The sequence below is a fragment of the Salmo salar genome, chromosome ssa20, assembly GCF_905237065.1.
Source record: "Salmo salar chromosome ssa20, Ssal_v3.1, whole genome shotgun sequence".
NCBI lineage: Eukaryota > Metazoa > Chordata > Actinopteri > Salmoniformes > Salmonidae > Salmo > Salmo salar.
The window spans coordinates 83505804-83530588 of NC_059461.1; the positions used below are offsets into that span (position 1 = coordinate 83505804).

Consider the following 24785-nt stretch of genomic DNA (forward strand, 5'->3'; position numbering starts at 1 on the left):
AGGTGTCCCACACAAACGTACCCAAATGTACCCAAGTGGCCGAATTGGTACAGTGATACATTTTGATGTAAAAAACTATATACAAAATACAAAACTTATATTCTAACACACCCCTAAAAAAAAGTACAAAAAAATGTAAAATATGGAAGAAAAAAAAAAAAAGTAAATAACAAGGGTAACTATTTACAGACATTCAATGTAGAATATTGTGACCCTCAGTCCTCTCCACAAAACTGTGCTGCTGGTGCCATGGCCCATAGCAGTCTCTTTCTGCTGTAAAGCATAGAGTTACTGACCAGGTGGTACATGTGTTGGTCCCTTCGGTCTCAATGTAGACTTTGATCTGAAGCCATTCTTGTGATTATTGTGATTTTGCCATTGTAAGTGTTTGTTAGATACATTTTAGACTACAAATGCTATGATTGTATGCTATCCATTTGTTTGTCTTTTTGTATGTTCTTTGTATGCCATTTTTTAAAATATGAGTTAACCAATGATATTAGGCCATACTTGGCCATGATTACAAACACCTGTGTGTCTTTACACTATATAAATGACTCATCTCGCAGTGTTTGTGATGATACCCTGATGAAGACAGCTTCGCTGTCGAAACGTTGGTTATTAAATTTTTGCATCTGAGCTCTTAGAGTGTGCGGCTTTCCTTTATTTTCTAGTGTTCTACTCCGCTAGTCAGCACCTCGCCTTTATAGGTGTGCGTTTCTTTTTTCTAGATGGTACATGTGTTGGGGCATTTCCTGTGACAAAGGGCACAGCGTCTCCTCCCCACTGTGCCCTTTTTGCCCTGAGGCACATTTATGTCTGCAGAGATGAATTTGGGCAGGTGATCACCACTGGTTGAAGGAGCAGAAGAGGTAGAGGGGACAGAGGTAGAGGGGACAGAGGTAGAGGGGACAGAAGGTGCTGCAGTGGACTTGCTGTAGCCAGCAAGCTCCTGGATGAGCAGCTCTCGGAAGGCTAGCTGTGAGATGGGGGTCTTTCCACAGCTCTTGACCATTTCCTTCTGGATGATGAAGGAATTAACCACAGCAATGTCAATGAAATGATAGAAAAAAGTATTGTACCATTTCATGGTCTTGCGGAGAACATTATAGTAGCCTATCAGCGCATCTGACAGGTCTACACCCCCCATGCTCTTGTTATAGTCCTTGATAGCTGCAGGAATGGGGACATTTTTTGTGGTCCATGCCCCAGTAGCGCCCTTCACACGCCTGACGACGTGATCTCGACTGAAGGACTTGTGGATACTGGAGCACATGACCACCTCTCTGGTATCCATCCACTTCACAAAGAGCAGGCCATCTTGGCGAATCCATCGCATGCTACCCCGCTCAGCCCGCTTAGGCATGTCGTTCTCCTTGGTTTTTGGAAAGCCCACTCTGTTAGGCCGAATGGTGCCACAAGCCCACATATCCAGCTTCCTCAGGTCTGTGAACAGGGTAGGGCTTGTGTAGAAATTGTCCACAAAAAGTTTGTAGCCCTTCCCCAGCAGTTGAAAATCTAATAATGCCATGACAGAATCATAGTCCCTTACGTGTATGCACACGCAGAATCAGCCAAAACAAACAGTTTGTAACCCCATTTAGTTGGTTTGTTACGCATGTATTGTTTTAGGCCAATTCTGGCCTTTGAGGCTACCATCCTCTCATCGATGGAAAGGTTCTGGGCGGGCTGAAAATAGGTCTTGCAGGCCTCAACCACACTGTGGTAGAGAGGTTTTATTTTGCAGAGCCTATCATACCCTGCTGTGCCTCACTTCTTGTCATTGTCCTCATAAACTTTAGGGTCACTGATGTGAAGCGCCCGTGAGATTGTCAGAAACCTTTTGCACGACATGACAGTGGAGGGGAAAGGCAGCTGATAGAGGGGAGCAGTTTTCCAGTAGTGTTTCAGGGTTTTCAGCTTCACTAGACCCATGTATATGACCATTGACAAATAACAAAAAATATCTGACATGGAAATGGGCTTCCATGCCTCTTTCTTGCCTGCCTGCTTCTTAGCACCATATTTGTTAGTGTTCAAGACAAGGGAATCAATAACTGAAGATGTAAAAACAGTTGAAAAAGCTGCATGGGGCTGTAGTTGGAGGTCATGTCCAGCTGAGGTCCTGGTGGCCTTTTCGGTCTGAATATTGGAGGTGGTGGGCCCACATCCTCCTCAAGCACAGAGGGCCAACGACCCTCCTCCTCTCTGATTGCAGGTTTCTCTTTTCCCCACCTCTGCTTCTTTGTCACAGACTTCACACCTGGCCGGGCGGGGGTAGGTGTGGAGCCGGAGACAGCAGGGGTCCGGCTAGATGAACCGGCTCCTGTGGAGGATGGGCACCTTGGCAGTGGCGGCTCCCAGTCAGAATCGGAAGGACTGTGAAGACACAGACACACAGATTATATATAGAGTAGTGAACCCCATGTTTAGATAAAATACATGTAAAACATAAATACATGTAAAAAAATATCTAATATATACAGACACACACTCATAATGTTTAGCCATGTGTACTTCACACATTTCATTACTGATTTTATATATATTTACATTTTAGTCATTTAGCAGGCGCTCTTATCCAGAGTGACTTACAGTAGTGAATACATACATTTCATTTCATGCATTTTTTTTGTTGTACTGGCCCCCCATGGCAATCAAACCCACAACCCTGGCGTTGCACACACCATGCTGGCATTGCAAACACCATGCTCTACCAACTGAGCCACAGGGAAGACCCATATGTATATATATGTCATACAAAATAAAAATAAAAAAATATATATATCTCCAAACAACTCAAATGAATAATATTTGATATTATTAATTTCAAACAACGGCATGAGAGGTACTCATCAGTCCAAAATTGCATCCTCTTCATGCAAAAACCTTTCCTCAAACTGGGAGTCCAAACTTGACTCACAATCCGACTCCTCTTCAAGTAATTCTGTGTCACTATCTCGATCAATTTCATCAATAATGTCTTGTAGATCTGTATACCTGGACTTTGCCTTTGATTTTCCAGATTTACTCACCATAATTCTATCGATGAAATCGCTGAAAATAATATCGACTCAAAACTGCTTCGCGCAAACAATGTGGCTCCTTCAGGTAGAAGTTTCAATGGCGAATGGCTGTGTTACGCTTGACTTTCATTCAAGAGCTTGTCTTCCTGGATATAACCATTAGATATTGCCGTTTACCTCAGCTCATTGGCTATCTACCAAGCTAGATTTCAAGACGATCAGTGGTCATTGGGCCGAAATACAGTCAATCAACGAAGCACTGGTCATATCATTGGCGCGCAATGAGGTCATTGTTTGGTGTGTTCAAATCAGTTCCTTTCGGTAAATACGTCCCGCAAAAAGAACAATCAAGTTTGGCTGTGTTACTAACAAACAGAGGATTGCAATGAAACCAACCATGACTGGATAAACGTGTGTTTAGTGTGAGTAATTACATCAAATGCCTCGTCAAAAGTTGAAGGAGACGGAATTCATGACACTAGCCGTTTAGGAAATGTTTCGTGTTATGCTATAAAAATTGATTTTATAGAACAAAACGACCATTTATTGTGAAGATTGGGCCTTTTGTATCGCCAAAAGAAGAAGATCTTCAAAGGTAAATGATTATTTTATTGCTATTTCTGACTTTAGTGAGGCTAATGCTTGGTTGGAAAACGCTAGTAATGCTTGTGTTTGCGGGACGCAGTCCTCAGATTGTTATAATGTATGCTTTCGCCGCAAAGCCTTTTTGAAATCGGACACTGCGGCTGGATTAACAAGATGTTAAGCTTTTAAATTATGTAAAATACATGTATTTACAAGAATGTTTAATATTACGAATTGTGTATTTAGAATTTTTTTCTCTCTGCTGTTTCACCGGATGTTAGGCAGGTGGGACGCAAGCGTCCGACCTAGCCCATAGAAGTTAACAGACCAAAGAGTGCTGAAGGGCATAGTATGTAAAAATGGTCTGTCCTCGATTGCAGCACTCACTACCAAGTTCCTGTCAGAAGGTGGGTGTAGCTGGTGCATGAAGTCAGGCGCAGGAGAGCAGAATGAGTGAGCAACGTACTTTACTCCAAATAAAGGCACAAGGTAACAAATACACTTGACCAACAATAAACGGTAATCAATTACGCACGGGTGAAAACAGCACCCATCGAAAACCAGCCATAATGTACCGAATTAACATAGAAACAATCACGCACAAAAACATGGGGGAAACAGAGGGTTAAATACGTGAACATGTAATTGGGGAATGAAACCAGGTGTGTAGAAAACAAAGAAAAAACGAATGAAAAATGAAAGGTGGATCGGCGATGGCTAGAAGACGTGGACCGCCGAACGACGCCTGAACAAGGAGAGGGACCGACTTCGGCGGAAGTCGTGACAGTTCCAAACTGCCTCTGGACGCAATGTCAGCAAATGAAAAAACTGTTCGTCAGGAGCTTCATGAATTGGGTTTCCATGAAGTGGGTTTCCTTGTGTACGGCAGAGCAGCCACACAAGCCTAAGATCACCATGCTCAATGCCAAGTGTCGGCTGGAGTGATGTAAAGCTCGACAACATTGGACTCTGGAGCAGTGGAAACACGTTCTCTGGAGTGATTAATCACGCTTCACCAACTGGCAGTACGATGGACGAATCTAGGTTTGGGGGATACCAGGAGAACGCCACCTGTCCCAATGCATAGTGCCAACTGTGAAGTTTGATGGAGGAGTAATAATGGTCTGGGGCTGTTTTTCATGGTTTGGGCCTCATATCCAGTCAAGGAAAATCTTAACACTACAGCATACAATGTCCTTCTAGATGATTCCGTGATTCCAACTTCGTGGCAACAGTATGAGGATGGCCCTTTCCTGTTTCAGCATGACAATTCCTCCGTGGACAAAGCAAGGTCCATTTATTTATTTATTTTATTTAACCTTTATTTAACTAGGCAAGTCAGTTAAGAACAAATTCGTATTTACAATGACAGCCTACCGGGGAACAGTGGGTTAAAACCTCTTGGGGCTAGGGGGCAGTATTTTCACAGCCGGATGAAAAACATACCCAATTTAAACTGGTTACTTCTCTTGCCCAGGAAATAGAATATGCATATTATTAGTAGATTTGGATAGAAAACACTCTGACGTTTCTAAAACTGTTTGAATGGTGTCTGTGAGTATAACAGAACTCATATGGCAGGCCAAAACCTGAGAATTTCAACCAGGAAGTGCAAGGTCTGAGAACTGTAGTTCTACTTTTGAATCCCTAGAGAAACTACAAATACTTAGGGGTCACGTTGCACTTCCTAAGGCTTCCATTGGCTGTCAAAAGCCCTCCGAAAGTTGTTTCATACGTATCCAGTAACCGGGCAGAATATAGGAGCTCAGTTACTGAGTGGACTGCTGAAGGACAAAGGGATTGGAAATGCGCTGTCATGTGAGTGCACCTTTCGTTATTTTTCTTCTGAAATGAATACGCTATTGTCCGGTTGGAATATTATCGCTTTTCTACAAGAAAAATACCATAAAGACTGATTTTTCTCTGGTTCCGCGCTCGCGTGTTATTCCTTTGCATAGTGCTCTGAACGCAAGAACAAAATGGAGGTATTTGGACATAAATATGGATTATTTGGAACAAAAACAACATTTCTTGTGGAAGTAGCAGTCCTGGGAGTGCATTCTGATGAAGATCAGCAAAGGTAATACAACATTTCTAATACTATATCTGAGTTTGTTGCCCCGAACTTGGCGGGTGTCTGAATAGCTAGCTGTGATGGCTATGTACTCAGAATATTGAAAAATGTGCTTTCTCCGTAAAGCTATTTTAAAATCTGACACAGTGTTTGCATCCAGGAGTAGTCTATCTATAATTCTTAAAATAATTGTTATGTATTTTGTCAATGTTTATGATGAGTATCTTTGCAATATGTGTGCTCATTCACCGGTAGTTCTGGAGGCTAAACATTTTCTGAACGTCACGCGCCAATGTAAAATGCTGTTTTTGGATATAAATATGAACTTTATCGAACAAAACATGCATGTATTGTATAACATAATGTCCTAGGATTGTCATCTGATGAAGATCAAAGGTTAATGCTTCATTTAGCTGTGTTTTGTGTTTTATTGACATATATGCTTGCTTGGAAAATGGCTGTGTGATTATTTTTGTCTACGTACTCTCCAAACAAAATCTAATGTTTTGCTTTCGCTGTAAAGCCTTTTTGAAATCGGACAATGTGGTTACATCAAGGAGAAGTGTATCTTTAAAATGGTGTAAAATAGTCGTATATTTGAGAAATTGAAATTATTAGATTTTTGCTGTTTTGTATTTTGCGCCATGCTATCTTGTCAAGCAATCCCGTTAACGGGATCCTATCTCAAATGGGTCCCCAACAGGTTAACTGCCTTGTTCAGGGGCAGAACGACAAATTTTTACCTTGTCTGTTCGGGGATTCGATCCAGGAACCTTTTGGTTACTGAGTCAATGCTCTAACCACTAGCCTAACCACTAGCCTATCTGCCGCCCCAAATGGAAATGGTTTGTTGAGATCAGTGTGGAAGAACTTGACTGGCCTGTACGGAACCCTGACCTCAACCCTATCGAACACCTTTGGGAGGAATTGGAATGCCGACTGCAGCCAGGCCTGCGAGCTGGTTGGATGGATGGCTAGTTATGTTGGAGAAATGTATACAGGATATTTGAAGGGCTGGAGGATCCAGGAAAGGTCAATGGAGATCACATATGCAAGGAGATTGCATGTCAAATTGTGATAGGGGACAGTAGGTGTCTGTTGGTGATGAGAAGGTAAAGAGAGATGTCCCTTTGGACATCTCCAAAATAGGAGTGACAGTCACTAGACCGTAGCAGGTGGAACTGGGGGTGAAGGACCAGAGAGGGACTGCTGGGAGACAACATGGCTGGAGGAGGAGGACCAGAGAGGGACTGCTGGGAGAAAACATGGTTGGGGGTGAAAGACCAGAGAGGGACTGCTGGTATAAAACATGGCTGGGGTGAAGGACGAGAGGGACTGCTGGGAGAAAACATGGCTGGGGTGAAGGACCAGAAAAGGACTGCTGGTAGAAAACATTACTGGGGGAGGGTTAGAGAAGGCGGTGGTCATGTGTTGGGGAGAGGCCACATCAGATTACCTTACTTTCATGGTTACAGCATGATTACAAAGTGCTATTTTTGTATAGCACTTTGTGACATTGGCTGATGTAAAAAGGGTTTTCTATATACATTTGATTGATTGATTACAGGAACTTAAGTTGAACAAAATATTTAGCTACAGGGCGATACACGTTGCCACATGCAATCATGAGCTACAGTATCAGAGCTTGGAGTTCTGCTCACACCACATAAAGGGGAACTCCATGAAACTGCACTCATACCCTTAAGGCAGGGTTGTCGAACTCATTCCATGGAGGGCCGAGTGTCTGCGGGTTTTTGCTTTTTCTTTCAATTAATATCTAGAAAACAAGTTGAAAGTTCCTTACTAATTAGTAATTAATTAATTAATTAATTTTAAACTTAATTCATCATTCAAGTACAAAGGTGGAGCAAAATCCCACAGACACTTTGCCCTCCATGGAATGAGCCTTAGGGGATATTTATTTATTCTTTATTTAACTAGGCAAGTCAGCTAAGAATAAATTCTTATTTACAATGACAGCCTAGGAACCATGGGTTAACTGCCTTGTTCAGGGGCCGGATGACAGATTTTTACCTTGTCAGCTCGGGGATTCAATCTAGCAACCTTTCGGTTACTGGCCCAAAGTTCTAACCACTAGGCTACCTGCCGCCCCCATTTTTGGCTGATAGTGCTGACATACAAAATATTTTGGTACTTTATCAACAGTGGACTAATGACAAAAATACCAAAATAACGTTTTTGATTGAAGAGGCTCTCTCGCTCATTGCGCTCATGCCCTTAGAGGATAGTGTGTGTGTGCTCAGTTTGTGTGCAGAGTTTATCTCTGTGTATTCGTACAGGACAGGTGGAGCTTCTCATAATAGCTCCACAAACACAGAGACAGAGACAGAGAGACAGAGAGAGTTGCCCAGACCGTGAGCAGAGCAACAGACCCAATCCCCACTAATGCGCCCCCCCAAACCTCATCCTGTGACGTAAGAGGTATGTATCGGATGCTCAAAATGCTCTGCTCACGCCTATTGTAATGGTTCAAGCCTTAACCACACAAAAACGACACTATTGAACACACAGCTTTTACTATCTCATCCTGGAATATACAGGGTCTGAGGTCATCTGCCTTTGGCCTAAAGAGCAGGAACCCAGACTTCATAAAATAAATTGGAAATACAGACATTGTCATCCTGCAAGAAAAATGGTATAGAGGAGAAGGACCCACTGGTTGCCCTCTAGTTTACAGAGAGCTGGTAGTCCCATCCACCAATCTACTAGGTGTGAAACAGGGAAGAGACTCAGGGGATATGCTAATTTGGTATAGAGCAGACTTAACCCACTCTTTTAAATCATTAAAAACAGGAATATTTGACATCTGGCTAGAAATTAATGTCAAAATTATCACAACAGAAAAAAAATGTCCTCATGTGTCTTCATGTGTGCTACAAATATCCCCCTAAACCCTGAAATGGCGCCGACAGAGATGGTCGCTTCTCGCTCTTAGGAAACTATGCAGTATTTGTTTTTTTAATGTATTATTTCTTACCTTGTTACCACAGGAAATCTTAAGTCTTATTACATACAGCCGGGAAGAACTATTGGATATAAGAGCGACGTCAACTTATCAACATTATGACCAGGAATACGACTTTCCCGAAGCGGATCCTCTGTTCAGACCACCACCCAGAATAATGGATCTAATCCCAGTAGCCGACCCAAAACAACGGCGCTGCAGAAGGGCCTCCGTGCACATCGTTCACCGCTCCAGAGCATACAACTCGCCAATGTCCAATCGATTGACAACAAGGTAGATGTAATTCGAGCAAGGGTTGCTTTCCTGAGAAACATCAGAGATTGTAACCTTCTTTGTTTCACGGAAACATGGCTCTCTCTGGATATGTTGTTGGAATCGGTTTAGCCACCGGCTTATCCATGCATCGCGCCGACAGAGATAAACACCTCTCTGGGAAGAGGAAGGGCGGGGGGGTGTATGCTTTATGATTAACGACTCATGGTGTAATCATAACAACATACAGGAACTCAAGTCCTTCTGCTCACCCGACCTAGAATTCCTTACAATCAAATGCCGTCCATTTTACCTACCAAGAGAATTCTCGTCAGTTAAAGTCACAGCTGTATACATTCTCCCTCAAGCGAACACCAAGACGGCCCTCAAGGAACTTCACTCGACTCCATGTAATCTGGAAACTATATATCCGGAGAACGCATTTATTGTAGCTTAACCTGTATCGGCTAGGGGGCAGTATTTTCCCGGCCGGATGAAAAAACCTACCCGATATAAACTGGTTACTACTCTTGCCCAGAAATGAGAATATGCATATTATTAGAAGATTTAGATAGAAAATACTCTGAAGTTTCTAAAACTGTTTGAATGGTGTCTGTGAGTATAACAGAACTCATATGGCAGGCAAAAACCTGAGAAAATTCCAAGCAGGAAGTGGCCTGTCTGCGAATTTGTAGTTCTCCATTTGCTTCTCTATCGAAACTACAGTGCCCATGGGGTTATGTAGCACTTTCTAAGGTTTCCATTGGCTTTCTAAAGCGTTCAGAAAGTGGATTGACGCGTCTCCTGTCTCTGGGCAGAGTACAGGAGCACAGTTTGTCAGTGGACTGCCTGGTGACTAAGAGATTGGAAATGCGCATTCACGAGACCTCGCCATTTTTTCTCTTCCTTTTTGAATGAATACAGCATTGTCTGGTTGGAATATTATCGCTATTTTACGAGAAAAATACCATAAAATTTGATTTTAAACAGCGTTTGACATGCTTCTAAGTACGGTAATGGAACATTTTGAAATTATTTGTCTCGAAATGCGCTCGCGCGTTACCCTTTGGCTAGTGACCTGAACGCACAAACAAAACGGAGGTATTTGGATATAACTATGGATTATTTGGAACAAAAACAACATTTGTTGTGGAAGTAGCAGTCCTGGGAGTGCATTCTGACGAAGAACAGCAAAGGTAATCCAATTTTTCTAATAATAATTCTGAGTTTAGTGAGCCACCGAACTTGGCGGGTGTCAAATTAGCTAGCCTGTGATGGCTGAGCTATGTACTCAGATTATTGCAAAATGTGCTTTTGCTGAAAAGCTATTTTAACCTGTTATGGCTAGGGGGCAGTATTTTCACAGCCGGATAAAAAACGTACCCGATTTAATCTGATTATTACTCCTGCCCAGAAACTAGAATATGCATATAATTATTAGCTTTGGATAGAAAACACTCCAGAGTTTCTAAAACTGTTTGAATGGTGTCTGTGAATATAACAGAACTCATTTGGCAGGCCAAAACCTGAGAAGATTCCATGCAGGAAGTGCCCTGTCTGACAATTTCTTGCCCTTCTTGATTATCTCTATCCATTACAGAGGATCTCTGCTGTTACGTGACACTTCCTACGGCTCCCATGGGCTCTCAGAAGGCGGCAAAAAGCTGAATCGTGGCTTTGCAGGCTCTGGCTGAAAAAAAGTAGCGCATTTGGATAGTGGCTGGTTACAGTACTGTGAGACTCAGGCTCGTGCCCGCGTCGACAGAATGCTTTGTTTTCTTTCGTCTGTTTACCTAAACGCAGATTCCCGGTCGGAATATTATCGCTTTTTTTACGAGAAAAATGGCATAAAAATGGATTTTAAACAGCGGTTGACATGCTTCGAAGTACGGTAATGGAATATTTAGAAATCTTTTGTCACAAATTGCGCCATGCTCGTGACCCTTATTTACACTTCGGATAGTGTCTTGAACGCACGAACTAAAACGCCGCTATTTGGATATAACGATGGATTATTTTGGACCAAACCAACATTTGTTATTGAAGTAGCAGTCCTGGGAGTGCATTCTGACGAAGACAACAAAGGTAATCAAACTTTTGTAATAGTAAATCGGAGTTTGGTCAGGGCTAAACTTGGTGGGTGTCTAAATAGCTAGCCCTGTGATGCCGGGCTATCTACTGAGAATATTGCAAAATGTGCTTTCACCAAAAAGCTATTTTCAAATCGGACATATCGAGTGCATAGAGGAGTTCTGTATCTATAATTCTTAAAATAATTGTTATGTTTTTTGTGAACTTTTATCGTGAGTAATTTAGTAAATTCACCGGATGTTTGCGGGGGGTATGCTAGTTCTGAACGTCACATGCTAATGTAAAAAAGCTGTTTTTTGATATAAATATGAACTTGATTGAACAAAACATGCATGCATTGTATAACATAATGTCCTAGGGTTGTAATCTGATGAAGATCATCAAAGGTGAGTGCTGCATTTAGCTGTGGTTTTGTTTTTGTGACATTATATGCTAGCTTGAAAAATGGGTGTCTGATTATTTCTGGCTGGGTACTCTGCTGACATAATCTAATGTTTTGCTTTCGCTGTAAAGCCTTTTTGAAATCGGACAATGTGGTTAGATTAACGAGAGTCTTGTCTTTAAAATGCTGTAAAATAGTCATATGTTTGAAAAATGGAAGTTTTCGGATTTTAGAGGAGTTTGTATTTCGCGCCACGCTCATCATTGGATATTGGAGCAGGTGTTCCGCTAGCGGAACGTCTAGATGTAAGAGGTTAAAATCTGACATAGCGATTGCATAAAGGAGTTCTGTATCTATAATTCTTAAAATAATTGTTATGTATTTTGTGAACGTTTATCATGAGTAATTTAGTAAATTCACCGGAAGTTTTCGGTGGGAATACAATTTCTGAACATCACACGCCAATGTAAAAAGCTGTTTTTTTATATAAATATGAATTTGATTGAACAAAACATGCATGTATTGTATAACAATGTCCTAGGAGTGTCATCTGATGAAGCTCATCAAAGATTAGTGCTGCATTTAGCTGTGTTTTGGGTTTATGTGACATATATGCTTGCTTGAAAAATGGCTGTGTGGTTATTTGTGTCTATGTACTCTCCTAACATAATCTAATGTTTTGCTTTTGCTGTAAAGCCTTTTTGAAATCGGACACTCTGGTTAGATTAACGAGAGTCTTGTCTTTCGAATGGTGTAAAATAGTCGTATGTTTGAAATATTGAAATTATTGCATTGTTGAGGTATTTGTATTTCGCGCCACGCTCTTCCACTGGCTGTTCATAGCCCATAGAGGTTAACAAAGCAAATTTGAGAACAAGGCTTCCTAAATTCTATCAGCATATTGATTGCATGACACGCAGGGCTAATACTCTCCACCACTGCTACTCCAACTTCCGCAATGCATGCAAAGCCCTCCCCCGCCCTCCCTTCGGCAAATCCGACCACGACGCCATCTTGCTTGTTCCATCTTATAGGCAGAAACTCAAACAGGATGTACCAGTGACAAGAACCATTCAACGCTGGTCTGAATAGTCGGAAGCCACGTTTCAAGAATGTTTTGATCACGCGGACTGGAATATGTTCCGGTCAGCCTCAGAGAACAACATTGACCTATATGCTGACTCAGTTAGTGCGTTTATAAAGAAGTGCATTGGAGATGTTTTACCCACTGTGACTATTAAAACCTATCCTAACCAGAAACCGTGGATGCATGGCGGCATTTGCGCAAAAATGAAAGCCCGATCCACCACATTTAACCATGGAAAGAGGTCTGGAAATATGGCTGAATATAAACAGTGTAGTTATTCCCTCCGCAAGGCAATCAAACAAGCGAAATGCCGGTAGAGGGACAAATTGGAGTCGCTATTCAACGGCTCAGACACGAGATGTATGTGGCAGGGTCTACAGGAAATCATGGACTACAAAAACAGCCACCTCACACTTCCAGACTTCCAAACTAAACACCTTCTTTGCCCGCTTTGAGGATAATACAGTGTCACCGTCGCGGCTTGCTAACAAAGACTGTGTCCCTCCACTCTCCTTCTCCGTGGCTGACGTGAGTAAAACATTCATACTTGTTAACCCTCGCAAGGCTGCTGGCCCAGACGACAACCATAGCCGCATCTTCAGAGCATGCGCCGACCAGCTGGCTGGTGTGTTTACGGACATATTCAATCGCTCCTTATCCCAGTCTGTTGTCCCCATATGCTCAAGATGGCTACCATTGTTCCTATAGTCAAGAAGGCAAAGATAACTGAACTAAATGACTACCGCCCCATAAAATTCACTTCTATCATCACCGCCACTTACCGGCCCCCCTAGACCAACTTCAGTTTGCATACCGCCCCAACAGGCCCACAGATGACGCAGTCGCTATCACTCTGCACACTGCCCTATCCCATCTGGACAAAAATAACACCTATGTAAGAATGCTGTTCATTGACTACAGCTCAGGATTAAAGACCATAGTACCCTACAAGCTCATCATCAAGCTGGAGGCCCTGAGTCTCAACCCCGCCCTGTGCAACTGTCTCCTGGACTTTCTGACGGGCCACCCGCAGGTGGTGAAGGTAGGAAACAACATCTCCACTTCGCTGACCCTCAACACCCACAGGGGTGTGTGCTCAGCCCTCTCCTGTACTCTCTGTTCACCCACGACTGTGTGGCCATTCACGCCTCCAACTCAATCATCAAGTTTGCAGATGACACAACAGTAGTGGGCTTGATCACCAACAATGATGAGACAGCCTACAGGGAGGAGGTGAGGGCACTCTGAGTGTGGTGTCAGGGAAACTACCTCTAACTCAACGTCAACAAAACAAAGGAGATGATCGTGGACTTCAGGAAACAGCAGAGGGAGCACATTGAAGGGACAGCAGTGGAGAAGGTGGAAAGTTTTAAGTTCCTGGGTGTGCACAACACAGACAATCTTAACCTCTTGCATCTAGACGTTCCGCTAGTGGAACACCGTTCCGCCAGCGGAACCCCTAGCCAACAGCCAATGGCATCGCACGGCGTGAAATACAAAACCAACTAAAATACCACAATTCAATTTTCTCAAACAGGGCATTATGTTATACAATACATGCATGTTTTGTTCAATGAAGTTCATATTTATATCAAAAACCAGATTTTTAAATTAGCATGTGATGTTCAGAACTAGTGTACCCACCGAAAACTTCCGGTGAATTTACTGAATTACTCATGATAAACGTTGACAAAATACATAACAATTATTTTAAGAATTATAGACACAGAACTGCTTTATGCAATCACTATGTCCGATTTTAAAATAGATTTTCGGCGAAAGCACATTTTGCAATATTCTGAGTACATAGCTCGGCCATCAAGGCTAGCTATTCAGACCCGCCAACGTCGGGGCTCAGTAAACTCAGAATTACTATTAGAAAAATTGGATTACCTTTGCTGTCAGAATGCACTCCCAGGCCTTCATCTTCAACAAAAAATGTTGTTTTGGTTCCAAATAATCCTTAGTTATATCCAAATACCTCCGTTTTGTTCGTGCGTTCAGGTCACTATCCGAAGGGTAACGCACGAGCGCATTTCGTGACAAAAAAAATCCAAATATTCCATTACCGTACTTAGAAGCATGTCAAACGCTGTTTAAAATCAATTTTTATGCTATTTTTCTCGTAAAAAAGCGATAATATACCAACCGGGCAACGTTGTATTCATTCAAAGAGAGAAAGGAAAAAATGGCGAGTTCTCGTGACCGCACATCTCCAGTCTCACTGTCCCCAGGCTGACCACTTACAAACTCTGCTCCTATACTTTGCCCAGAGACAGCAGACACCCCATTCCATTTTCTGGCGGCTTTAGAGAGCCAATGGAAGCCTTAGAAAGTGTCACGTAACAGCACAGTTGATGTAATTTCGATATAGATGCAACAGAAGGACTACAAATTGTCAGACAGGGCACTTCCTGCATGCAATCTTCTCAGGTTTTGGCCTGCCACATGAGTTCTGTTATACTCACAGACACCATTCAAACAGTTTTAGAAACTTTAGACTGTTTTCTATCCAAATCTACTAATATGCATATTCTCATTTCTGAGCAAGAGTAGTAACCAGTTTTTTATCCGGCCGTGAAAATACTGCCCCCTATCCCAAAGAAGTTAAATGGTCCACCCACACAGACAGTGTGGGGAAAAAGGCACAACAACGCCTCTTCAACCTCAGGAGGCTGAATAAATTTGGCTTGTCACCGAAAACCCTGACAAACTTTTACAGATGCATAATCGAGAGCATCCTGTTGGGCTGTATCACCACCTGGTATGGCAACTGCACCGGCCTCAACCGCAAGGCTCTCCAGAGGGTAGTGAGGTCTGCACAACGCACCACCGGGGGCAAACTACCTGCTTCCACGACACCTACAGCACCCGATGTCACAGGAAGCCCAAGAAGATCATCAAGGACAAAAACCACCCAAGCCACTGCCTGTTCACATCGCTATCATCCAGAAGGCGAGGTCAGTACAGGTGCATCAAAGCTGGGACTGAGAGATTGAAAAACAGCTTCTATCTCAAGGCCATCAGACTGCTAAACAGCATTCACTAACTCAGAGGCTGCTGCCTACATTGAGACCCAAACACTGGACACTTTCATAAATGGATCACTAGTCACTTTAACCTGTTTGGGATAGGGGGCAGTATTTTCACACTAGCGGAACGTCTGTCCTGAATCAATAGGGGGCTCTACAGAGATCTGAATCAATAGAGGTCTCCATACAGATCTGAATCAATAGGGGTCTCCACACAGATCTGAATCAATAGGGGTCTCTACACAGATCTGAATCAATAGGGGTCTCTATACAGATCTGAATCAATAGAGGTGTCCATACAGATCTGAATCAATAGAGGTCTCTACACAGATCTGAATCAATAGAGGTCTCCATACAGATCTGAATCAATAGGGGTCTCTACAGAGATCTGAATCAATAGAGGTCTCCATACAGATCTGAATCAATAGGGGTCTCCACACAGATCTGAATCAATAGAGGTCTCTACACAGATCTGAATCAATAGGGGTCTCTTCACAGATCTGAATCAATAGGGGTCTCAATACAGATCTGAGTCATTAGTGGTCTCTACTTACATCTGAATCAATAGGGGTCTCTATACAAGTCTGAATCAATATGGGTCTCTACAGACTTCTGAATCAATAGGGGTCTCTACACAGGTCTGAATCAATAGGGGTCTCAGCACATTGACAAGGCTGTGGCAGAGCGGGTCGAGGGCTTCAAGTTCCTCTGTGTCCACATCACTAATGAATAACCACATCACTGGTCCACACTCACCAACACCGTCATGAAGAAGGCATGACAATACCTCTTCCCCCTCAGGAGGCTGAAAAAATTTGGCAGGGAACCTCAGATCCTCAAAAGGTTCAGCTGCACTATTGAGAGCATCTTGACTGGCTGCAGTATGGCAACTGCTTGGCACTCGACCGCAAGGCACTACTGTGCTGAGAGTCGGGAAGCAAGTTCAGGGAGTGAGTGTTTTAATAAATAAACTCAACTTAATACAAAACAAGAAACACGAACAACGCACAGACATGACACTGAAACAGAAACAATAACGCCTGGGGAAGGAACCAAAGGGAGTGACATATATAGTGAAGATAATCAGGGAATTGATGGAGTCCAGGTGAGTCTGAAGATGCACATGACAGCTACAGAGGGTAGTGCGTACGGCCCAGTACATCACTGCGACCGAGCCCCCTGCCATCCAGTACCTCTATACAGGGCTGTGTCTGAGGAAGGCCCTAAAAATGGTCAGAGACTCCAGCCTCCCAAGTCATAGACTGATCTCTCTGCTACTGCATGGCAAGCGGTACCGATGCACCAAGTCTCTAACCAATAGGACCCTGAACAGCTTCTATCCCCAAGCCCTAAGACTACTAAATAGTTAATCAAAAAGCTACCCAGACTGTCTACATTGACCCCTCCCCCCCCCGCTTATCGTACTAACTTTTGACTCATCACATACACTACTGCTAATTTTAATTATCTATCGTGTTACCTAGTCACTTTATCCCTACCTATAAGTACATATCTACCTCAATTACCTCGTACCCCTGCTCATCGACTCGCTACTGGTACCCGTGTGTATAGCCAAGGCATCGTTACTCATTGTCTATTTATTCCTTGTGTTATTATTTTTTTGATTTTTCTCTCTGCATTGGTTGGGAAGCGCCATAAGTAAACAGTTCACTGTTAGTCTACAACTGTTGTTTTTAGAGTAGCCTGGCAAGTCATTTCTCTCTGTAGAGAGACAAAGATAACACCTTGGAATTCATCTCTCTATAGAGAGACATAGATAACACCTGGGTAGTAATTTCACTCTATTGAAAGACATAGATAACACCTGGGTAGTAATTTCACTCTATTGAGAGACATAAATAACACCTGGGTAGTAATTTCACTCTATAGAGAGACATACAGTAGATAACACCTGGGATTACTATCCTCTCTCTTTCCTTCCATTCATTTTAGGTGGGAGGAACAAAACTATGTTTATGAAGTATTGATCCTAGACTGGGCGTGAGCGAGGACCACTCAGTTGACTGAGGATAATGCCTGTGTGCTCTGGGTAGCTTAGCTGACCAGTTCTAGTGACTGTCTGCTCTGGTATGGTTTCTCTCTTCGTGCTCTCCGACCACATACATACAGGCTTGGTCAGGGTCACCTTGTATTAAATGAGAGAAGAGAAATCCTTCTCTCCCTCTCTCCCCCGCTCTCCACCTCCCCTTCCCCCTCTATGCCACTAGGGCCTGAGCAAGGGGTGACCTCTGCCTCCACCCCCCACACAAACACACAGGGAGAGTTAGAAAGGTCCGCCTCTGTGTTGGCCCTTTACCACCCAGGGACAGATTAGCAATGACACTGTGTTGACCTCTCACCCCTGACATTTGGAAGAGTGTGTGGAGTTCCCACCTCTGGCCTGGTCCTGAAATCCAATTACCCAGAACTAGGAAGGAGGAAGAGGTAGGGAGGGGGAGGGAGAGGCAGGGAGAGGGAAGGAGAAGGAGGGAGAGGCAGGGAAAGGTAGATAGAGGTAGGGACAGGCAGGGACAGGCAGGGAGAGGGAGGGTGGGGCAGAGAGAGGCAGAGAGAGGGAGAGAGAGAGGGAGGAGACAGGAAAGATTACAAGAACAAGATACAGAACTTTAACAGCGGCCTCTTCTCTTTAAATTCTGTCATTCCATCTCTCCTCCCCTATCCTCCTTTCTTCCCCTTCTCATCATCATTCTATTTGTTAATGTCATGACCCTGTCACTATAAAGTTGATGTCATAAGTGACTATCCAATGTTCATCACCTCTAAAATGAGAGGAAGAGCGCATTTCTTTTCTAGGTCTAATCTCTTTTTACCTCCATTGATTCCTTCGCTAAAACAGCACTAAGGGTTTCTTATTAAAAGTCAGCAGAAAGTGTTTGAGACTTAAGCTTTAGTGCCAAGGGCCAAAAAGAGCTTTTAATAAAAAAATGTATCTGTCCCAATTAAGGTCTGATAACAGGAGTAGAATCAATCCAGACGGAACACCTGGGATTAGACAACACATGAAATCCTGCTCTGAAATTAGATTTACAGCATGTTTAGAGAGGCAGCATGACAGTAGTGGTGACAGCATCTGAAGGTTTAGAGAGGCAACATAGCAGGATAGTAGTGGTGACAGCATCTGAAGGTTTAGAGAGGCAACATGACAACATAGCAGGATAGTAGGGGTGACAGCATCTGAATAGGCTGCTTAGGGAGAGGGAGATGAGAGAGAGAGGGAGACAGAGAGAGAAAGAGAACTCGGAAACAGATAGAGGCAGAGAGAGGGAGATAGAGAAGAACAGATGGAACAGATGGAGAGACGGAGAGTGAGCTTTTTCCCTTCCAGGAATTTAGATGCAGTAGAGTGTTTAGGGAAGTATGCTGAAATCATTCGGCTAAAGTAGGTTAACAACAACAGCTTCTCAGAGACATAACACCACGGCGATACACACACACACACGAGAACAGCGAAGTCAGAACTGCAAATCCCCAGTGAGATCTCATTCCTAATGTAAAAAATGTTAAAAACAAACCTTCCACATCTCTCTCTCACACTCTCCCTCCGTCTCTTTGTCTCTCTCAATTAATTTTCAATTTAAGGGACTTCATTGGCATGGGTAACATATGTTTAAATTGCCAAAGCAAGTGAAATAGATAATATAGGTTGCATTTACAATTGTGTTTGTTTTTCACTGGTTGCTGCTGTGATTGAATACTGTGGTATTTCACCCAATAGATATGGGAGTTTATCAAAATTGGATTTGTTTTTGAATTCTTTGTGGTTCTGTGTAATCTGAGGGAAATATATGTCTCCAATATGGTCATAGTATCAGGTATGAAGGTAAGACCCAGATGCAGACAAGGTTGAATTAACAATGGTTTAATAATCCAACAGGGGCAGGCAATAGACAGGTCAAGGCAGGCAGGGTTCAGTAAACCAGAGGCATTGGTGCTGAACAGCAGGCAGGCTCAGGGTAGGGATAGGTCGATAATCCAGAGGTTGGGCAAAGGTATAGGTCAGCAGGCAGGCTCAGGCTCAGGCAGGCGGCCTCAGAGACATGACAGACAAGGGTCAAAACCAGGAGCTGAGACACAAAAACGCTGGTTGACTTGACAAACGAGACGAACTGGCAACAGACAAACAGAACACAGGTATAAATACACAGGGGATAATGGGGAAGATGGGAAACACCTGGAGGGGGTGGAGACAATAACAAAGACAGGTGAAACAGATCAGGGTGTGACAGTACACCCCCTCTAGGGGCACCACCTGGCGTCCTACCTGGGCGCATACCTGGTTGTCCGGGGTACTGGTGGTGGAAGTCTGCGATGAGGCCTGGGTCCAGGAGGTCTCTAGCGGGGAGCTAGCACCTCTCCTCTGGGCCATAACCCTCCCACTCAACCAGGTACTGGAAACCCCTGCCCCATGGTCGAACACTCAGGAGGCATCTCACCGTGTATACTGGATGGCCATCGATGAACCGGGGAGAGGGGTGGGCCTGGAAACAATAGACAAAGGGTTGTGAGACACGGGCTTAATCCTAGACACATGGAAAGTACTGTAGGGTGAATATGGAGGGTACGTGGTAACAAAAGACAAACATTAGTGGAGCTAATGACACTGGAGATGGGGAACGGGCCGATGAAATGCGAGGAACGGGCCGATGAAATGCGGGGAAAGTTTACAGGACTCCAGAGAGCCATACCTTCTGCCCAAGCCGATAGCGTGGAGTAGGGGTCCAGTGGCGAGCCGCTTGTCACCTATACCTGGAAGTGGTCTTCAACCAAGCGGCCTGGGCTCCCTTCCAGGTACGGCGACAGAGAAACATCTGGGCAGAGGGATTGCTGACTTTCTCCACTTGCTCTGGAAGAGTGGAGGCTGATATCCCAAGGAACACTCAAAGGGTGAGAGACCCGTGTCAGAGCAAGAAAGGGTGTTGCGAGCTTACTCAACCCATACCAGTTGCTGACTCCAGGTGGTAGGGTTGGCGGAGACTAGGCAGTGAAGAGTCGTCACTAAGTCCTGGTTGGCTCACTCTGTCTGGCTGGCCGATGACCCAATGAGCGTGCAGAATGCCTTCCAGAACTGCGGACCCCGGTCGGTGACCATGTCGACCGGGAGTCTGTGGATCTGGAAGACGTGCTGTACCATAAGCTGGGCTTTCCGGGTAGTTTGGGAAGAGGAATGAAGTGGGTGGCTTTGGAAAAAAATAATAATAATAAGTCGACTACAGGCAGGATGGCAGTGTTGCCCTCAGATGGGGGAAACCCATGACGAACGGACGATGAGGGACAGGCAGTGGTTGGAGAAGACCAGCTGGAGCTTGCCGAGGTGTCTTGTTCTGTGTGCAGACCGTGCAGGCGGTGACAAACGCGGCAACATACGGAACCATAGTAGGCCACCAAAAGTGTTGTTGCATGAAGGCCAGGATCTGACAAGAGCCCGGGTGACAGGCAAGCCTGAAGGAATGGACCCACTCCAGGACCACGGAGGGGACAGCATCAGGCACAAACATCCGGTTATCTGGGCCCCCCCCAGGGTTCGGCTGGGACCGCTGCACCTCCCGGACCTGTTTCCCTATACCCCAGTTGAGTGCCGTCATCAGGCACAAGTTGGGAAGGATGGTCTCGGGCTCCGGGGTGGTAACCGTGGGGTTATAGCGGCAGGGCATCGGGCTTGATGTTCATGGACCCCAGCCGGTAGGAGAGGGAAAAGTTGAACCGGGTAAACAGCAGGGCCAATCTCCCTTGCCTGGTGTTGAGGTGCTTGGTGGTGCAGAGATACTCTAGGTTTTTGTGGTCGGTCCACACAATGAACGGATGTTCCGCCCCTTCTAGCCAGTGCCTTCATTCCTCCAATGCCATCTTCACCACGAGAAGCTCACGATTCTCCACATCGTAGTCCCTCTCTGTGATGCAGCTTAAGGTCCAGGGCAGAACGTTGGGACAGAACAGCCCCTAGACACAAAACCGCTGGTTGACTTGACAAACTGGCAACAGACAAACAGAGAACACAGGTATAAATACACAGGGGATAATGGGGAAGATGAGCGACACCTGAAGGGGGGTGGAGACAATCAAAATGACAGGTGAAACAGATCAGTGTGTGACACATACATTTGGCAGGAGGTTAGAAAGTGCAGCTCAGTTTCCACCTCATTTTGAGAGCAGTGTGCACATAGCCTGTCTTCTCTTGAGTGCCAGGTCTGCTTACGGTGACCTTTCTCAATAGCAAGGCTATTCTCACTGAGTCTATACATAGTTAATGCTTTCCTTAAGGCATTCTGCCACTTTGTAGTCTCTGTTTATGGCCAAATAGCATTCTAGTTAATTTTTTTTGTTAATTCTTTCCAATGTGTCAATGTCCAATGTTTGTTTTCTCATGATTAGGTTGTGCCTAATTGTGTTGCAGTCCTGTTGCTCTGTAGGATAATTTTGTGTTTGTGAACAGAGCCCCAGGACCAGCTGGCTTAGTATTCTCCAGGTTCATCTCTCTGTAAGTGAGGGCTTTGTTATGGAAGGTTTGGAAATCGCTTCCTTTTTAGGTGGTTGAGAATTGAACGTCTCTTTTCTGGATGTTGATAATTAGTTGGTATTGGCCTAATTCTGTTCTGCTCTGCATTAGTTGGTGTTTTACGTTGTACACAGAGTATATTTTTGTAGAATTCTGCATGCAGTCTCAATTTGGTGTTTATACCATTTTATGAATTCTTGGTTTGTGAGCAGACCCCGGACCTCACAACCATAACGGGAAATGGGTTCTATAACTGATTCAAGTATTTTTAGCCAGATCCTAATTGGTATACATTTACATTTACATTTTAGTCATTTAGCAGACGCTCTTATCCAGAGCGACTTACAGTAGTGAATGCATACATTTCATTTCATACATTTTTTTTTTTTCTGTGTCAAATTTGATGTTCCTTTTGATGGCATCTTCTTGCCTTGTCTCTCAGATCGTTCCCAGCTTTGTGGAAGTTACCTTTGGCGCTGATGTTTAGGCCGAGGTATGTGTAGTTTTTTGTGTGCTCTAAGGCAACGGTGTCCAAATGGAATTTGTATTTGTGGTCCTGGCAACGTTTTTTGGAACACAATTATTTTTGTCTTACCGAGAGTTACTGTCAGGCCCAGATTTGACGGAATCTATTCAGAAGATCTAGGTGCTGCTGTAGGCCCTCCTTGGCTGGGGACAGAATCAAATCAAAATCAAATCAAATTGTATTTGCCACATGGGCCGAAAACAACAGGTGTAGTTCTTAGAGTGAAATGATTACTTACAAGCCCTTAACCAACGATGCCGTTTTAAGAAAAATAAATGTTAAGAAAATATTTACTAAAATAAACTGAAGTAAAAAATAATAAAAAAAAAAAGAAGAAAATAGAAATATAACATAATTAAAGAGCAACAGTAAAATTACAGTAGTGAGGCTATATACAGCGGGTACCGGTACAGAGTCAATGTGCAGGGGCACAGGTTAGTTGAGGTAATTAAGGTAATGTGTACATATAGGTAGAGGTAAAGTGACTACTCATATAAAATAAACAGTGAGTAGAAGCAGGTATCCATTTGATTAGCTGTTCAGGAGTCTTATGATTGTGGGCAGAAGCTGTTAAGAAGCCTTTTGGACCTAGACTTGGCGCTCTGGTTCCACTTGCCGTGCGGTAGCAGAGAGAACAGTCCATGACTAGGGTGGCTGGAGTCTTTGGCAAATTTTAGGGCCTTCCTCTGACACCGGCTGGAATAGAGGTCCTGGGTGGCAGGAAGCTTGGCCCCAGTGATGTACTCCTCAATGCAATCGGAAGAATCACAGAACATATTCTAGTCTGTGCTATCAAAACAGTCTTGTAGCTTAGCATCTGCATCATCGACCACTTCCATATTGAGTGAGTCGCTGGTACTTCCTGCTTTAGTTTTTGCTTGTAAGCAGGAATCAGGAGGAGTTATGGTCAGATTCGCCAAATGGAGGGCGAGGGAGAGCTTTGTACGCGTCTCTGTGTGTGGAGTAAAGGTGGTCTAGAGTTTTTTTCTCTCTGGTTTCACATGTAACATGCTGGTAGAAATTAGGCAAAACGGATTTAAGTTTCCCTGCAATAAATTCCCTGGCCACTAGGAGCACCGCCTCTGGATGAGCATTTTCTTGTTTGCTTATGGCCTTATAGAGCTAGTTGAGTGCAGTCTTAGTGCCAGCATCAGTTTGTTGTGGTAAATAGACAACTATGAAAAATATAGATGAAAAGTATCTCGTTAGATAGTGTGGTCCACAGCTTATCATGAGATACTCTACCTCAGGTGAGCAAAACCTCAAGACTTCCTTAAAATTAGATTTTGTGCACCAGCTGTAATTCACAAATAGACACAGACCGCCACCCCTTGTCTTACCAGAGGCAGCTGTTCTATCTTGACGATGCACAGAAAACCCAGCCAGCTGTTATCCATGTCATCGTTCAGCCACGACTCAGTGAAACATAAGATATTACAGTTTTTATCCTGACCGGTTGGTACGATAGTCTTGATCAAGCTCATCCAATTTATTATCCAATGATTGCATGTTGCCTAATAGGACTGAGGGTAGAGGCGGATTACCCACTCGCTGTCGGATCCTTACAAGGCACCCCGACCTACGTCCCTGATATCTTCGTCTATTCTTTATTCGAAAGATGGGTATTTGGCCTTGTCCGGTGTCTGAAGTAAATCCTTCGTGTCTGACTTGTTGAAGAAAAAATCTTTGTCTGGTATGAGGTGAGTAATCACTGTGTGTAAGGGGTGCGTACTGGCGGCAGAGAAGTCAGGCGCAGGAGAGCAAAACTGATTTACAACCGCGCAGTATAATTAAATAAAACCACCGTAAATAGTACAATAAATCAATGGGTAAAACCCATCACAACCAGCATAACGTGCACAAGCATTACACTAAACAATTCCGGACAAGGACATGGGGGGAACAGAGGGTTAAATACACAACATGTAATGATGGTATTGAAACCAGGTGTGTGGGAAGACAAGACAAAAAAATGGAAAATGAAAGGTGGATCGGCGATGGCTAGAAGATCGGCAATGGCTAGAAGACCGGTGACGTCGACCGCCGAACGTCGCCCGAACAAGGAGATGGACCGACTTTGGAGGAAGTTGTGACACTGTCCTGATATCCAGAAGCTCTTTTCGGTCATAAGAGATGGTGGTAGAAACATTATGTACAAAGTAAGTTACAAATAACTTAAAAAAACACACACAATAGCACAATTGGTTGGGAGCCCGTAAAAAGGCAGCCA

General features: G+C 43.9%; 1 protein-coding gene across 1 annotated transcript; it reads right to left on the reverse strand.

The window, feature by feature from the left end:
• Positions 1-641: 641 nt before the first annotated feature.
• LOC123729295 (piggyBac transposable element-derived protein 4-like) lies at positions 642-21517 on the reverse strand. The gene is made up of 2 exons (XM_045704026.1): positions 19810-21517; positions 642-2379 (listed from the first exon to the last, which is right to left on the reverse strand). The coding sequence occupies exon 2, from the start codon at positions 1529-1531 to the stop codon at positions 728-730; it is 804 nt and encodes a 267-aa protein (XP_045559982.1). The 5' UTR covers positions 1532-2379; positions 19810-21517; the 3' UTR covers positions 642-727.
• Between the last annotated feature and the right edge of the window lie 3268 nt (positions 21518-24785).

Excerpts from the sequence above, each read along its gene's own strand:
- LOC123729295 (XM_045704026.1), bottom strand. The coding sequence starts at position 1,531 with ATGGCATTATTAGATTTTCAACTGCTGGGGAAGGGCTACAAACTTTTT.